Source organism: Nematostella vectensis, chromosome 8 (genome assembly GCF_932526225.1).
Source record: "Nematostella vectensis chromosome 8, jaNemVect1.1, whole genome shotgun sequence".
NCBI lineage: Eukaryota > Metazoa > Cnidaria > Anthozoa > Actiniaria > Edwardsiidae > Nematostella > Nematostella vectensis.
The window spans coordinates 12,562,101-12,578,648 of NC_064041.1; the positions used below are offsets into that span (position 1 = coordinate 12,562,101).

The following is a 16,548-nucleotide window of genomic DNA, read 5'->3' on the forward strand; positions in this document are numbered from 1 at the left end:
TAGGGCTTAGGGTTGGGGGTTTAGGCTTTGGTATAGAGGAGGGTCAGAGTTGGGGCTGAGGTACAGTGGATGAGGAGTGATGTGAGTGACGTAGGAGAAGAGGAGGAGCAGGAGTAGAGAAGAACGAGGTAGACTGATATATAGATACACAGAACTGAAATGGAGTAGAACGTTAGAAAAGGGCAAGGATAAGGAAGTGCTAATGTATTGAAGGATGAAAAGGCGAAGAGAAAACGTACCTCTTTGTCGTGTTCTTCGACCATCTGTTGAAATCTCGCCTTGAATTCATTCAGCGTGGTGGTCACGCCCTTGCAGTGCTTCTCTACCCGTTCACGATGCATTATCAACTCAGCTGTGGCGTATGAAACATTTAATATAAACACTTGGCTCAGACATTTTTATACTGAAAAAATATATTTTATTGAAAACCGTTTAGCTGGAATATCTAAAATTAACGAGATTTCTGTATACTGAGTGAAATATCCATAATTTTCGAGGAAGTGGGCCTCCAACCCCAATGCGCTTGATACAACTGAGTGTACTGGTTGAAATAGGTAGTAGCAATCTTGCGTTTACATTGATGAGTGTGTGTTGGTGTGCGGTTGTTTTACGCCCTACAATACACGGACAGGTTCCTAGAAAGCAGGTTAGCGCTAACCAAAGGATAGATAATCTCGATATTTGATTGGATCAAAAGGACATTTATCCCTGGGTAAACGTTAACTTCCTTTCTAGGAACCACGCCAAGCCTAACAAAGTGCGGTGCGAGACTAAACTTAACGTCCTTATATGAGAAGACGAGGGATTCACAGTCTTAGAGAGCCAGGCTTTTACTTCTTTAAAGTTTATGTTAGACTCTCATGATACTGACCAGCCCTGACACTATGGACGTCTTGCTCTGCACGAGATGAGCGGGGCTCGTGTAAATGCAGCCTTAAGTCCAACTCGCTGTTTAGCTCCTCCATCTGAAACATGCAAAGTATTGGGTAAACCCGTGGTAGGATAGTTGTACCTCTCTTATGCGACCACCCACCAGCCTTGCGACCAAGCCAAGTGGCCGCGTAATAGACGTTTAACGCTTACGTCAGAGTCTCTGTCAACCATTTTGTCATCCCAGCAAAATATAATAAGAGGCAAACCATTCATTTCCATCGGCAGAATTGGGAAAGTTATTGTAATGTTTTGGATTGAATATAGAAAATGAGGTGTAAAATGTCGTTTTTTAAATAACTATCTCGAGATTTCATCACATAAATTTTCTTCCAATATGGAATAAAAACCACGATGTGTAGCTGTCTAGGGCTCTTTAAGGAGTTGACAAAGAAAACGATTACAAAACTGTTAATAATTTAGAAAATAGTCTGTACGCAGTAACTTAATTACGTTTTTTATCTTTTACTCAGCAAATGGTGATTAAAATCAATAACGGATTCTCGCATTGATAGCAATGAATAACACATTTGGGACTGGGCAATGATGACGGCATAAAAGAGGTTGCTGCACGTATAAAATACAGTGTTTGAAAGATCTAGGGAAAAAGGAAAAAGTCCGCTCTTGGCCGTGTAATGGGTGGCCGAAATGTATTTCAGCCATCTCCTTTACATAATTGTTTGCATGAGCCACCGTGAATGAGGACATTGTGGCGATCTGATCAGAGTCATCATCATCATCATCCTACGGCCTCGGCCGAGATGTCTCGCCCAACAGTTTGCCACACTTGGCGATCGGCCATGGCAGATGGCAGGTCCTGCTGCGGGATCCCCGTGTCCCTTGATATAGTGGCAGGGAAGGTCAGCTTGCGAGACCTAACGGAACGTCGGCCGGGGTTCCTCAGGATTAGGTGGGAGTCGTATTTTGCCCGAAAGGAGTGTCAGCGAAAGTTAGCCTCATTTCCATGACTATAGCGGAATTTTCTGGGAGGTCCTTATGGCCTTTAAGAGTGGAGGGGTAGGACTAGTAATCTTGTACATTGTGGCGAAATGATCAAAGAAGTCTCGTACCTTGGCAGAGACCACGCTGTTGGCGCGCTCCATTGCCTGCTCCTCCCACTTCTCAAGGTGCTCCAGGAACTCCATACGCACACTGGGTAAAACAGAACAAAACACGAGAAATCACATTCCGTAGTCAAATTAAACGCTTAACGCTGCTTACAACGCTGAAACACATTTGGCGAAACTTCAACTGCACCTCAGGGAGGAAGGCTGTAAACAGCCGAAATATAGTTGCAGTTGATCTAAACGTTATATTTTCTCTTGTTAATAGTTGTATTGTATCGAGAAAATAGTTTTGACAACGCAAAGAGATTGTGATTGATTCTTATGAAACCGGATGTCTTATATGACACTTAAAACTTCTTGTTCGCTGTCATAGCTAAAACATGTTAAGGGTAGACGCCACTTGCTTTAAAGTATTGTGAAATTCCTGCTCTAAGGTAGGGGGAGGGAACATTAACCCCTTTGCCCAATCTGTTTGGTATCATTTCATAAAGGGCCAAGTCGAATAGCCTACACACTTACTGTTTTCTTAGCTCCACAAAGAGCTCCTCCCTGATGGCTATAGACTCCAGATACGGCGAAGATACATCTTCAGATTCTAAACGTAAAAAAAAAAAGATTTTTATAGAACTAAAAAAAACAGTGGCTAGCTAGCCCGAGTGTCGAACGTATCTCAAGGTCTCCATTAAATATATGGTGTGACGCTACCTGGCACGTGAACAGGACAGATAGAAGTGAACTAGATGGGACAATGGGACACGAAACAGGACAGATAGTGTTCAAGTGAACAAGGTGTTATAGGTTCGAGTGTACCAGATGGGACAAATGGAAATAAAGCAGGACAGATGGTATTCAATTCAGATGCATTCATATTAATCAATGGCTGTCGTTTCTTGTCAGAAAGAGCCTGGGGCGACTAAGCCTCATTAAGCCTCACCAGCTCACCTCAACGACCGACTCCCGTCAGAAAGTCCATACATGCACTCCATGCTTTTTATGCTCCCTGGAGCCCACCTAATCCTGTCTTCCTAGTGCTTTCTAGTGTCTACCCCGCCCTACCCCCTATAGTACATAAACCTCCCCACTCCACCCACCTGAGTTCTAGGTATCGAACGCTTCTAATGTTTTCTAGTGTCTACCCCGCCCTATCCCCTATAGTACATAAACCTCCCCACTCCACCCACCTGAGTTCTAGGTATCGAACGCTTCTAATGCTTTCTAGTGTCTACCCCGCCCTATCCCCTATAGTACATAAACCTCCCCACTCCATCCACCTGAGTTCTAGGTATCGAACGCTTCTAATGCTTTCTAGTGTCTACCCCGCCCTATCCCCTATAGTACATAAACCTCTCCAGTCCACCCACCTGAGTTCTAGGTATCGAACGCTTCTAATGTTTTCTAGTGTCTACCCCGCCCTATCCCCCATAGTACATAAACCTCCCCACTCCACCCACCTGAGTTCTAGGTATCGAACGCTTCTAATGCTTTCTAGTGTCTACCCCGCCCTATCCCCTATAGTGCATAAACCTCCCCACTCCACCCACCTGAGTTCTAGGTATCGAACGCTTCTAATGCTTTCTAGTGTCTACCCCGCCCTATCCCCTATAGTACATAAACCTCCCCACTCCATCCACCTGAGTTCTAGGTATCGAACGCTTCTAATGTTTTCTAGTGTCTACCCCGCCCTATCCCCCATAGTACATAAACCTCCCCACTCCACCCACCTGAGTTCTAGGTATCGAACGCTTCTAATGCTTTCTAGTGTCTACCCCGCCCTATCCCCTATAGTACATAAACCTCCCCACTCCATCCACCTGAGTTCTAGGTATCGAACGCTTCTAATGCTTTCTAGTGTCTACCACGCCCTATCCCCTATAGTACATAAACCTCTCCAGTCCACCCACCTGAGTTCTAGGTATCGAACGCTTCTAATGTTTTCTAGTGTCTACCCCGCCCTATCCCCCATAGTACATAAACCTCCCCACTCCACCCACCTGAGTTCTAGGTATCGAACGCTTCTAATGCTTTCTAGTGTCTACCCCACAACTTATCCCCTATAGTGCATAAACCTCCCCACTCCACCCACCTGAGTTCTAGGTATCGAACGCTTCTAATGTTTTCTAGTGTCTACCCCGCCCTATCCCCTATAGTACATAAACCTCCCCACTCGACCCACCTGAGTTCTAGGTATCGAACGCTTCTAATGCTTTCTAGTGTCTACCCCGCCCTATCCCCTATAGTACATAAACCTTCCCACTCCACCCACCTGAGTTCTAGGTATCGAACGCTTATAATGCTTTATAGTTTCTACCCCACAACTTATCCCCTATAGTACATAAACCTCCCCACTCCACCCACCTGAGTTCTAGGTATCAAACGCTTATAATGCTTTATAGTTTCTACCCCACAACTTATCCCCTATAGTACATAAACCTCTCCAGTCCACCCACCTGAGTTCTACATAGGTGTCGAACGCTTCTAGTGCTTTCTAGTGTCTTCTCCGCCCTATCCCCTTTAGTACTTAAACCTCCCCACTCGACCCACCTGAGTTCCAGGTATCGAACGCTTCTAATGCTTTCTAGTGTCTACCCCGCCCTATCCCCTATAGTGCATAAACCTCCCCACTCCACCCACCTGAGTTCTAGGTATCGAACGCTTCTAATGCTTTCTAGTGTCTACCCCGCCCTATCCCCTATAGTACATAAACCTCCCCACTCCATCCACCTGAGTTCTAGGTATCGAACGCTTCTAATGTTTTCTAGTGTCTACCCCGCCCTATCCCCCATAGTACATAAACCTCCCCACTCCACCCACCTGAGTTCTAGGTATCGAACGCTTCTAATGCTTTCTAGTGTCTACCCCGCCCTATCCCCTATAGTACATAAACCTCCCCACTCCATCCACCTGAGTTCTAGGTATCGAACGCTTCTAATGCTTTCTAGTGTCTACCCCGCCCTATCCCCTATAGTACATAAACCTCTCCAGTCCACCCACCTGAGTTCTAGGTATCGAACGCTTCTAATGTTTTCTAGTGTCTACCCCGCCCTATCCCCCATAGTACATAAACCTCCCCACTCCACCCACCTGAGTTCTAGGTATCGAACGCTTCTAATGCTTTCTAGTGTCTACCCCACAACTTATCCCCTATAGTGCATAAACCTCCCCACTCCACCCACCTGAGTTCTAGGTATCGAACGCTTCTAATGTTTTCTAGTGTCTACCCCGCCCTATCCCCTATAGTACATAAACCTCCCCACTCGACCCACCTGAGTTCTAGGTATCGAACGCTTCTAATGCTTTCTAGTGTCTACCCCGCCCTATCCCCTATAGTACATAAACCTTCCCACTCCACCCACCTGAGTTCTAGGTATCGAACGCTTATAATGCTTTATAGTTTCTACCCCACAACTTATCCCCTATAGTACATAAACCTCCCCACTCCACCCACCTGAGTTCTAGGTATCAAACGCTTATAATGCTTTATAGTTTCTACCCCACAACTTATCCCCTATAGTACATAAACCTCTCCAGTCCACCCACCTGAGTTCTACATAGGTGTCGAACGCTTCTAGTGCTTTCTAGTGTCTTCTCCGCCCTATCCCCTTTAGTACTTAAACCTCCCCACTCCACCCACCTGAGTTCTAGGTATCGAACGCTTCTAATGCTTTCTAGTGTCAACCCCGCCCTATCCCCTTTAGTACTTAAACCTCCCCACTCCACCTCCCCTGAGTTCTAGGTATCGAACGCTTCTAATACTTCCTAGTGTCTAAAACATTCCCACTAAACCCACCTGAATTCTCCGTCAGAAACGTCATACACGTTTTCATGCTTCTTATACTTTCTGGGGTCTCGGGTAGGCCGTGTTCACCGGGCTCCTTCAAGATGTAGAATGAAGTTCCGTTTGATGTAGTGAGGATGTCGTCAAGAGACTGAGGCTGTGTTCTCTGTAGGAAATAAAAAGTACACTATTAATCAGCTAAAGATACCCCAGAAGATATCTAGATTTTTATTACCTCGATGACTATTTAGATGACTGGAAAGTGCATTATCGTTTACCTGAGATTTTTTCGAAGCGGACAGCGCTTTCCCTGTGGCAGACTAGGGAAGAGAAGATAATAAAAAAAAGACAGAAATAGTTAATCAAGGGAAAGCCCTTAATTGAGTGTGATACCAAAGACCCGTTACAGTTTCACTTTAAGTTTTAACATAAGAGTAAGCACAGCTTACGTAAAAATGCGCGCACACCATCACCATCAACGATTTTGACAAAGAAACGAACAAACTCATTGTGCTGACCCCGTAAACTCTCAATTATCCCTTCTCAAATTCAAATAAAAATTTCAGCTATCAAAACTGGAAAACAGCGTAACATCTCTTTAAACAGCTCTTCTATCTGCAGGAGCTTATAACAGATTAAAATACAAACAAAAAAATCATCATCCACTTGCCGAGACCAGTTTTAAAGCAGTGACGTCCAAAACGCGCTTGCGATTTTAACTAAAATTGGAACTTATCGTTATATTTAAACGTTCCTGGTGTCTTATAACTTATCATTGTACATGACACATTGGTGACTATGACTTATCATTGTACATGACACCCTGGTGACTATGACTTATCATTGTTGTTGTACATGACATTGTACATGACATTCCATAATCTTGTTCATCTTTTCACCTTGTTGGGGACTTTTCTGTTGACCTGGAAGTATTTGCACACTTCGTTGTCATAGTAATGCAGCTCTTCCTGTACCATCTCTGGGTACACGCACGCCGTCTGCACTTGCACACCGTGAAACTCGTTATACCTGAAAAACAGGTTTTAAGTGGCCATTTTGTAAGCGGCCATTTTGTAAGCGGCCATTTTGTCATCCTGGGGGCTATAGCACCAGAGCAAAAAGGCGATTTGCAACCGTCTATCTACAACCTTTCATTGAAACGGTTAAATCTGGTATGCCAAAGGTAAAACTATGTTTTTGGATATATATTTCGCAGTTTCATTAGTAAATAATGCGAAAAAAAACTAAAAGATATAAGCCGTTTTAATACTAGAAGACAGCTTGAGAGAGTAGATCACTTCAGCTTAAAGATACAGTCGTCTAGTTTACAGTTAGACCTTTAATTAGCCTGCAAAAAGATGCCTCTAGCCGCTCGTGAAATAACTCGTGGCAAGAGTCTCTTAAATTTGCATTGAAAACTCGATTAATTTGCTTATTCTTGTGCTCAGGTTTCAGGTAGCAAGAGCGTCTGTTTATGGCCGTCTCGTATCTACAATTGATGACAAAACTACCTGGCAAAATGAGTCTCTAGTACAAAAAAAAACCCCGGCCATTCTGCATATTTCAAGTCCCACTCTATACTACTTACATTTGTTTTATTTGATTAAGAAGTGTAAGCGCCTCGCTCAAGCTAGCCTTTAACGCCTAGGAGAAAACAAAAACAGTAACAAAATTTTAAAAAACTGACCACAATTACAGAAGAATAACTAAGCAACAATTTCATAATGCTAAAGAAAAACCCTGTTGCTATTATTGTTGTTGATGATGATCATCACCATAATGATTGTGCTGCTACTTATGATGAGGATGATGATAATGATGATTATGGTGAAATATAACGATAATGATAATGACGATAAAGATCTAATGATAATAAAAGTGATGATAAAGATGTAATGTTAATGATTATGATGATCTGATGATAATGATGATGAAAATGTTTACGAAAATCTAATTACGATGGTCTCATGATGAATTTCGAGGATGATACAATGATTCGATGAAGACAACGATAATAATAAGCTCACCGTCTCTGAGGAGTCCTGTCTCATCTTGTCCATGATGATGTCCAAGTTGGCTTCCTTCACCTGATTGGCACCATCGTGGTCCTGACGATTCTTTTCCAATTGTTCCTGCAAAACAAGACAATTAAAAAACAAGTACAATAACCAACCAAGCAATGCACAGACAAGTTGTAAAAGATTGCCAATAACAACCAGCCAACTGAAAAGCAACAACAGCCACTATACCAATCAACAGGCAAATTGTTATCGAATGCAAAATCAAACAGCCGATCATAGACAGATTGCAAACAGCAGCTCACCAATCAAAAGACAAAGTGCCAACAGAAATAACAAACCAACCAACAGTCCCACAACTACAACCGACAAGTTAACAAACAAGGTGTGAGAAATGAATTAAGGAGAGATATAATATTGTTATATTATATTAATACTAAATGATGAATCTACTTTTGAATTTCAGAATATATATAAAAATATTTTTCAAATTACTGAGCGATAAATCAAACAAAGTTTCAGCAATGCTGCTTTCATCATAAAAAAAACGGAATAATCAGAATTACACCAGCCAGTGATCCGAAGATTTTTTTTTCATATTCTTAGCATGCAACAGAATCAACAACACTACTTTTGAAGTCTACCTTCATGGGGTTTACCTGTAGGGCACGCTCTTTGCGGGCTAGGCCAATCTCGTGGAGATCCCACAAGTGAGCGGCTCCCTGGACGAACTTGAACAATGACTTGACCATCATTTCCTGGAAACTTGTAAGGTTTTCTAGTGAACGCTGAAAAAATAATAAAGCACAGTTCTTAGTTTGCTTTTGCAACAATTCTTCCGCTATTAGACAGTTTTTCCCAACATCATTTGCTGTATTGTATCGGAATTTGATGTTTGCCGCGTGTTCTCTCTCAACAATGCTGGTCGTGTTGCATGAGAATTAAAATTTGTCGGGCCACTTTTTGGACAATCCTGCAAGTTTTTTTTTTATGTTTACTGTATTGCATCGGGGATTGATATTTTCTGGGCCCAGTAAAACTGCGCCTTATTTCTTAAAAACGTTGGTGGAGTTTACTTTTACTAACCTCCATCTTGTCCACTTCATACTCGTACTTGGTCTGTTTCTCGCCAACGAGAGGAAGAAGTGACTCGTTTAGGATCTAACATTCACAATTAGGGATATTACAGTAGTTATAAAAAACACTTGGTAAGAGTTAGAGACAAAGACGGTCTTTCAATGTTTGCATGTTGGAAACGCGATATACCCTGTATAAAGAAAAGTCTTCAAAGTTTAATGAAAGAAATCTAAAAACATAACGCGCTAGTAAGAACACCCCACTAATAAGCACAGTAAAGTCCATCCAAACGGGGCCTGATGGAATACCAACGAAACTAGTAACAGCATTCATTCATCGCCTACCACATCTAGCCTGGCTTCTTCTAGAACCCCATCACTCAGAAACTGTTCCTGGAAAAAAAAGTAAAAGATCAACTCGTGAACGCGGCCTGGAAAAAGGAAACTGAGTCCGAGTTGTGGCAGTCAAGTCCGAGATGTGGCAGTCAACGTGGTTGTGTCGGCTCAAACTTACGACACACATAAAAAATGATTGCACTCGAGAGTACAACTGTTGTAACATACAGTCTCCATAAATACAGTACAAGCAGCGTTGACACAAAATCTTGCTTAGGAGAACAGCAGAATTCAAAACAGAGACTTTCAGAGACTAGGATTGGCATTTTAACATAGATTTCTTATGCCAAATATACCTTAACGCGGTTGACTTCATCAGTACACTGCTCTATGACATTATCATACTCTGCTTGAATAATATCCCTGTACTTCATCGAGAGCTCCTCTGAATGAACAATCAAATCCAAACGTCAAAATACATAAATATGCTGCAGTCAAAGCCTTTAATCCAGATTTTAACTTTACAGCACTCCCAATAAAATTCAATCTCGACCAAATTCCAAAGGAATTGGACTATTGGATACTTACCAAGTTCTTTGCATAATCGTATGAGTGTGTCGTGCCATTCATACACAGCAGACTTGGTGGAATTTGGCGGCTTCATTTTTCTAAAATAAAAATCAATAATTCAGTACTCTGTAAATAAATAAAATAAATAATTTAATTTAATTTGTCAGGTTTATCAGCCTCAACTAGAGGGCAGATACACAGTGGTTGAGTTGAAGGCAAAGGAAGGCGTCTCAGGCGTCTCATATTCATTAGATTTTACAATCTAATAAATATTCAAAAACGCTTCGACAAGAAATGTCTTTTTAAATTTTGTATACACCTATTTCTAATAAGGTTGCACTCGGAGAATCAGTGTAGTGCTTCATGGGTATCAAATCGTAAACAAAAACAAATCCAGGTTACGAAAGTTGTAGCATTCTCGTCACTCGGGAGGTATTCGAAGACCAGGAATCAGTCATTTTAACGCTACCCATTAGCCATTGCGGGTTAGGCACATGGATTCTTGAGTGCAACGATTTGAAATAGGGGGTCAGTACGCAGCTCTTACAAGCTGTAATTTGATTGGGCAAATGAACAATATCCGCACCTCGACACAAAGAACGAGAAGAATAGAGACAAAAGAACTCCTTTGTAGAACAAAGATAATAGGAGACAAAGCAGCTGCGTACTTTCTCGAAATAGGTGCATAAAGTTGCATGCACGGGACTCGTTTGGGGATGTACCTGAGTGTGTCTAACAGGTCCAGTCTTCTCTTGTTGACAGCTCTCTGTTCAATCGTGAACTCCTCTATCTTTCTTCTCACGCCTGGTGGATCCTTGATGGGCGGACTATCCATAAACTCACTGCAAGGTTTTGACACACAATGTGAATCCACTAACTAGGGGCCTTAGATTATACTAGTGTCAGACTTATTTCTGAAGTGCAGAAATTATTTGATTCAGCTGTCGAACTTTTAATGGTATCTGGTATTCGTACCAGGGCGTCAGGGCTTAACTGTGATGAGTGGGGTGGTTGAGTGTGTGGTTAGAGACTTAGATTGGCGAGTGGGTTACAGTGTGCAAATGTGGCTACGTTATATGGTGTATTGTTATTGGCTACGGCACCTGTATTCCCACGGTGTAACTGTTTTTGGAAAAAGGTTTATGTGTTGTAGGAGTAAAAAAAAAATAGTTACGTACATAAACTTGGTTATTGCAGCCTGACACTTGAGTTGTCTCCAGTCTTCAACACGTGATTGCCACAGGGTATAGTAGTTACGCTCTCTCTCAACATCGGCTAACAGGAGATAGAAGAAGGTCGAGAGATCGGCTAAGCAAGTTTGTGCACAATAAGCATCATGTTCCAACAAGTCTGGCGAATGCCCAGATTTAGTTTCTTCATAAATTAACGCTTCAAGAGAACTCTAAAGTAGCCAAACAGTGTCAGTGTTCCGTCTAAGCGAGTGTTTGCTCAAAGCATGGAAGACAAGGAAAATGTCTTATTACTCGCTTATGACGTCAATGGTGAGCCTAAACGCATGCAAGTTTGCCTAACCCAAAAATTATGTGATTTCTCACTGCAAGTCGCCTGCAGTATATCTCTACTGTGATGTACTGTGCTGGCATTCAATGCCACTTTTTTTTTTTTATTGTCTGTGAATCTGTTGCTAATCACTTATCGCAGCTAGATGCTGAATTACGGGAACGCAGATTCAGACGTGGTCGGGTTAAAGGCATGGGAAGGCGCCTCAGGCAGCCGCCATACAACTTATGTCAGACCACGGATCACTGCTAAGATCGAAATTGTTGGTTTTGTGGAGGAAGGAAAACCAGAGAACCCGTAGAAAAACCTCTGGACCAAAGGCGAGACCAAGTAACTCAACTCACGTCGGAACCGGGAATCGAACCCGGAACCCAGTGGTGAGAGGCACAGGCACTACAGAGCGACCGGGAAACCTGTGGTGAGAAGCACAGGCACTACAGAGCGACCGGGAAACCTGTGGTGAGAAGCACAGGCACTACAGAGCGACCGGGAAACCTGTGGTGAGAAGCACAGGCACTACAGAGCGACCGGGAAACCTGTGGTGAGAAGCACAGGCACTACAGAGCGACCGGGAAACCTGTGGTGAGAAGCACAGGCACTACAGAGCGACCGGGAAACCTGTGGTGAGAAGCACAGGCACTACAGAGCGACCGGGAAACCTGTGGTGAGAAGCACAGGCACTACAGAGCGACCGGGAAACCTGTGGTGAGAAGCACAGGCCTCACAGAGCGACTGGGAAACCTGTGGTGAGAAGCACAGGCACTACAGAGCGACCGGGAAACCTGTGGTGAGGGGCACAGGCACTACAGAGCGACTGGGAAACCTGTGGTGAGAAGCACAGGCCTCACAGAGCGACGCTCTGCCAACTGCGCCACCCACGCAAAACAAAACGCAAAACAAGATAAGCCTTCTTTACTACTTTTTATCATCCTAAAATCACTCACCACTTAGAAGGTGCCCGATAAGGTCAGCATACGCTCTTCTATTGGTACATATCGTGGAGTTGATGTGAAGAGCTTCTTTTTCCAGTAAACGATGGACATCTGGAGGCATCAGGTGGGCAGTCCGCTCAAGCTGCTTGTCATAACTTTTGAGTGCTTCACGGATCTGGAAAAACAACACCTTTACCTTCTGTAATTCTACATTAACCAAGGTCGATCAACTTCACCTTTCTTATTGTTTATATTTGAAATACAACGGTTTCCAAAAAACCATCCTGATTGAAGTCTAATACTTTGTTAATGATATTTGATTGAAAGTTTCTCAGCTACTTGAAGGGATAAGCAATAAGCAATTGGATTTTTTGTGTCACTCGGCATTGAGCGGGGGCATAAAATGGTGCCGTGGTTGTCCTTTGAATCACATATGTATAGGACATTGATAACCTATCAATAACTGCACATTTTAGTTACATGGCTTGTATAAAGTATTATCCATTTTATCTAATATCTTTTATTTATCTTTATCTACAATTCACCACAAAAAGGGCGTGCTTTCTCTTTCTCTAATTATTACAGAGTTGCTGTGTGAAGCATTTATATTCTTGTCAACAGCTGTAACCTAAAGCATGCATATCCTAGTAAAAGCAAAAGAAGATTATTTCTTTACCCTTTCTATAACTTATTACTTTGCAGTGCCGTAGCAGGCCTCGAAATATAGGAAGGGCACAATCCAGAAGCATTAAGAAAGATATTGGGGGCAAAGCTGCGCCCCTACTGGTCCTTATCCTTATAATGTTTTCTACTCGAACTTACCTTATGTATGATAAAATAATAATTAAAATAAATAAAATCGGGGACGTTGTCACCCTCCTTGCAGCAGGAATGCTGAATCATGAAAGCACAGATACAACATGGTCGAGTCAAAAGCACAGAAGGCGCCTCAGTGCAACTGCCACATGACCCATGTCAGACCATGGCCACAGCTTAAACATTATTGATTTTTGTACGTTGTTGCAACCAGTGATAATTAAAGCCCGTGTGTCACCCTGGCCCTATACTATAGTATATAAAATATATAATAAAATGATGGTTGAAGGCTTTCATAGAAAGTGCTCAATACTCGAAAGTAGAGCGGTGTATAGTGTTGGTTTGAGAAAAATACAAACTACATAGGTTTCCCTACAGGTCTGTTTCGTTGCCCACTCATCCCCTGATGAGTGGGCAACCACGAAACAGACCTGTAGGGAAACCTATGTAGTTTGTATTTTTCTCAAACCAACACTATAAAATATATAATATATATATAGTATATAAAATAAAATAGTTTATGTATTTTAGAGCAACCTATACTCAATGCTCTTACATTTAAAATTCTAATACGCATTAAAAATAGCCCAACCTGGAACTGAGGAACACAAGCTTCTATTAAGCTCACATGCGTTCAACAAGGCCGAGAAATAAAAAGATATTATCCATGTCTTGACCAGGAATCGAACCCGTTTCAGAAGTGGTGAGAGGCCCCATATGCTGATGCGCTAACACAATGGGCCACCCGTAATCCTGTGATCCATGCTATACTTGTATACTTACAAGAGTAGAGCGATCTACTTCACATTGCTGCAGCCTGTCCCATAGATCCCTGATCCAGTTCTGCCTTTGCACTGAATGCTCAGCAATCTTTTCCCACAGAGAGTGAAGGTCTGGCAGCTCATAATTTATCAGGTCCTGTAAGTGACAGCTCTGGGTTAGACATCATGTACTGTATGCACAAATATTCATTTTCTTTTGATTTTCAAGAGAATTTTCCCAATAAGAGCTTTACCATAAACAGGGTACATTGTAATTCACAACTTGGAGGTACTGTGTTTAAGTACATTTATTTTGTGTCTGGTGCAATGGCATAGCTGTCAACCCAACTTGGACAGAAATGTCCAAGTTGTGAAATCAGGTGAAATACAGTAAATATATGTAAAAAAGGGAAAAAAAAAGAAAGCCAATGAAGGAGAGTTGACAGCTATGCCATACTGTTTTGTAATTTTTATTGTGATTAATAATAGTAATAAATTTTGTAGTGTGCTTCTTAAATCTGATGGCAGCAATTTGTTGCACAATTTTACCCTTTTGATAAAAATACACTTCTATAGGTGTAGCTCAAAATATGCATTTGTGGTACATTTCTACAACATTCAATGTCATTCATGACACTGCTAGCTAGAGCACAGCATTGAACACAATTTTAATTGTTTGGTCACAATCTGTTTGCAGTACATTTATTATCATGACATGCTATTTTTTGTCATCGCTTCTCCATTGCAATTGAACTTTATTGTCTTTTTTGTAACTTTAACGTCTAGACACACTGCATTCAAACAATCAACTATATTACTTTTACCTGATCATCAGCAATAGTGTTCACCAATCTTTCAATCTCTGACATAGAAACAACATCAATTGTAATCAGTAATAACCAACAGAACCATATGTTGATTAAAGCAGCCAAGAGATACCCAACATACCTTTGTCATTCTCAAGAAGGGATTCCTTTAGGCTCTCACTTGCTTCAATGATACGTGGCTCTAGTTCCTAAAATAATATTAAATGTGTGGCCAAACAAATATGTGTAAAGTTGACATCAGACAGCAAGGTACTGTACATTTCTAGCCTGTTATCTTCATATCTTTTAATTAAAATAAAAAGTCTTACTAACCTATACCAAAGACAAAAAAACTTTAAAGAGCATCAAGTATTAAATGTAATCTAAAATCGTAATTGTCACCTTTTCTGGCTAAAATACTGAGCCCCTCGAGAATTCTGAAGGATGTAAAACTCCCCTTGTATCATGCTTCTTATAGGATCATCCCTCACACTCACTCAAAACACCCCCCTAAGTTTTGCACAGAATAAGCACCTCATGGACCTTGGGTGTTGTGGATACACAATAAAACCATGCTCAGACCCTCTGCCCTACATTCATACATAACACACCCCTGTACATTTTAAGAATTATCTCAGAGTGAACAGACATCTGCATTCTGACCAGGCACCCAAGTGGACGTACTGTATGGCATTGTGGTTGATGAAAGCAACTCATGGCATAAACATGCCCCAAAAAGCCTCCACACACATATACAGTACCACCGCAAGGTTTGCCTTAAAGTTTTTCGCTTCGACGAAGGGCTAACGCTCAAAATGTCAGCGCAGCCACTCTGTTTTAGGGGCGTTTAACATCACTTTTCAACCTTCTGTTGATTCATACCTTGTCTACACCACGCCTACACAGACCATCTAGTTTTTCTACAGCTTGCCTGTATTCTTACTACTTATACCATTGCCTAAGAGTGCACGGATCACTGCATTTTGATCAGGCACTTGTAAAGCCTAAACTGTAGCTGGTAAAAGCATCCAGCATGATGGAGCAAAAATTATACTTACTGCATTGATAACGGCAAATTCCTGATACATATCCTCCAAGATGGACTCGTGTCTCTCCTTTCTGCTGACCTGTATCTTCTCGATGATGTTGGATTTTGATTTTGTTTGTCCTAGAGTGAGTTACAAAAATAAGGGATACAGTGTTTATTGATTTCTCCACAAGAATGGGTACAGTAAAAAGATATGGATTTTTTTACATTTACCACATTAACTTATTGCATAGGGAGGTTTAAGAGAAGATGGCTTACTTAAAATGACCAATAATGTCCTATTTACATATGCTTCTTAGAGAAAGGGGGGAGGGCTTGACTATTGTAACATTCTAGGTTACTTACTCGGAAAGTCTGAAAGACCTCGAACTTCCTGTGCAGCAAAATAGTTCTCTGGTTTGGAATCTCTTTCTATGGCCTCTAAAGCAGCATACCTGATCAAAATTAATTTTAAAGAACATAATTTCACATGGTTCAAACAAGACTTGGAGTGTCACTTCTTAAAGCAATAAATAAGACTTTAAGAACAAGAACACACAATATATTTGTAATACATACCTGCCAACCTTAAAAAATCTCAAGGTGTGAGAATTTTTGGGGTGTGAAGTGGGTGTATTCTATTTTTTGGGGAGGGGTGGGTATACCCTCGCAGGCATTTGACGTATAGAAAGTTCCCATGCACAAATCCACTTATAGATCTCACTAGGGTTTTAGATGAATTGCGCTATGCAATGGAATTATTGTTTTAATAATTTTTATGAAAAATTGGGAAAATGTCAATTTTCTATAGAATAATTTTTCGAAAGCGATAATAATCGCTAAAAAGTGGGAGATCATCAGGTGCTCAACGCAGGAAAAGGGGTCGAAAATCTTGAGACCCCTGCCTACTTTA

General features: G+C 41.6%; 1 protein-coding gene across 1 annotated transcript in view; it reads right to left on the minus strand.

Annotated features, from left to right (window-relative positions):
* The window catches only part of LOC5505909 (coiled-coil domain-containing protein 180), a 41,689-nt gene that overhangs the window by 22,621 nt on the left and 2,520 nt on the right, over positions 1-16,548 (minus strand). The window contains exons 3-24 of the mRNA XM_032374261.2: positions 16,002-16,090; positions 15,667-15,776; positions 14,751-14,817; positions 14,627-14,664; positions 13,825-13,959; positions 12,238-12,400; positions 10,951-11,047; positions 10,495-10,614; positions 9,791-9,870; positions 9,559-9,647; positions 9,212-9,259; positions 8,877-8,951; positions 8,450-8,578; positions 7,800-7,904; positions 7,361-7,416; positions 6,672-6,801; positions 6,051-6,092; positions 5,785-5,938; positions 2,517-2,592; positions 2,001-2,082; positions 872-965; positions 240-352 (exon numbers count right to left, since the gene is read on the minus strand). Of these exons, the coding sequence (XP_032230152.2) occupies positions 240-352; positions 872-965; positions 2,001-2,082; positions 2,517-2,592; positions 5,785-5,938; positions 6,051-6,092; positions 6,672-6,801; positions 7,361-7,416; positions 7,800-7,904; positions 8,450-8,578; positions 8,877-8,951; positions 9,212-9,259; positions 9,559-9,647; positions 9,791-9,870; positions 10,495-10,614; positions 10,951-11,047; positions 12,238-12,400; positions 13,825-13,959; positions 14,627-14,664; positions 14,751-14,817; positions 15,667-15,776; positions 16,002-16,090 (2,092 nt within the window). The remainder of the gene's footprint in view (positions 1-239; positions 353-871; positions 966-2,000; positions 2,083-2,516; positions 2,593-5,784; positions 5,939-6,050; positions 6,093-6,671; positions 6,802-7,360; positions 7,417-7,799; positions 7,905-8,449; positions 8,579-8,876; positions 8,952-9,211; positions 9,260-9,558; positions 9,648-9,790; positions 9,871-10,494; positions 10,615-10,950; positions 11,048-12,237; positions 12,401-13,824; positions 13,960-14,626; positions 14,665-14,750; positions 14,818-15,666; positions 15,777-16,001; positions 16,091-16,548) is intronic.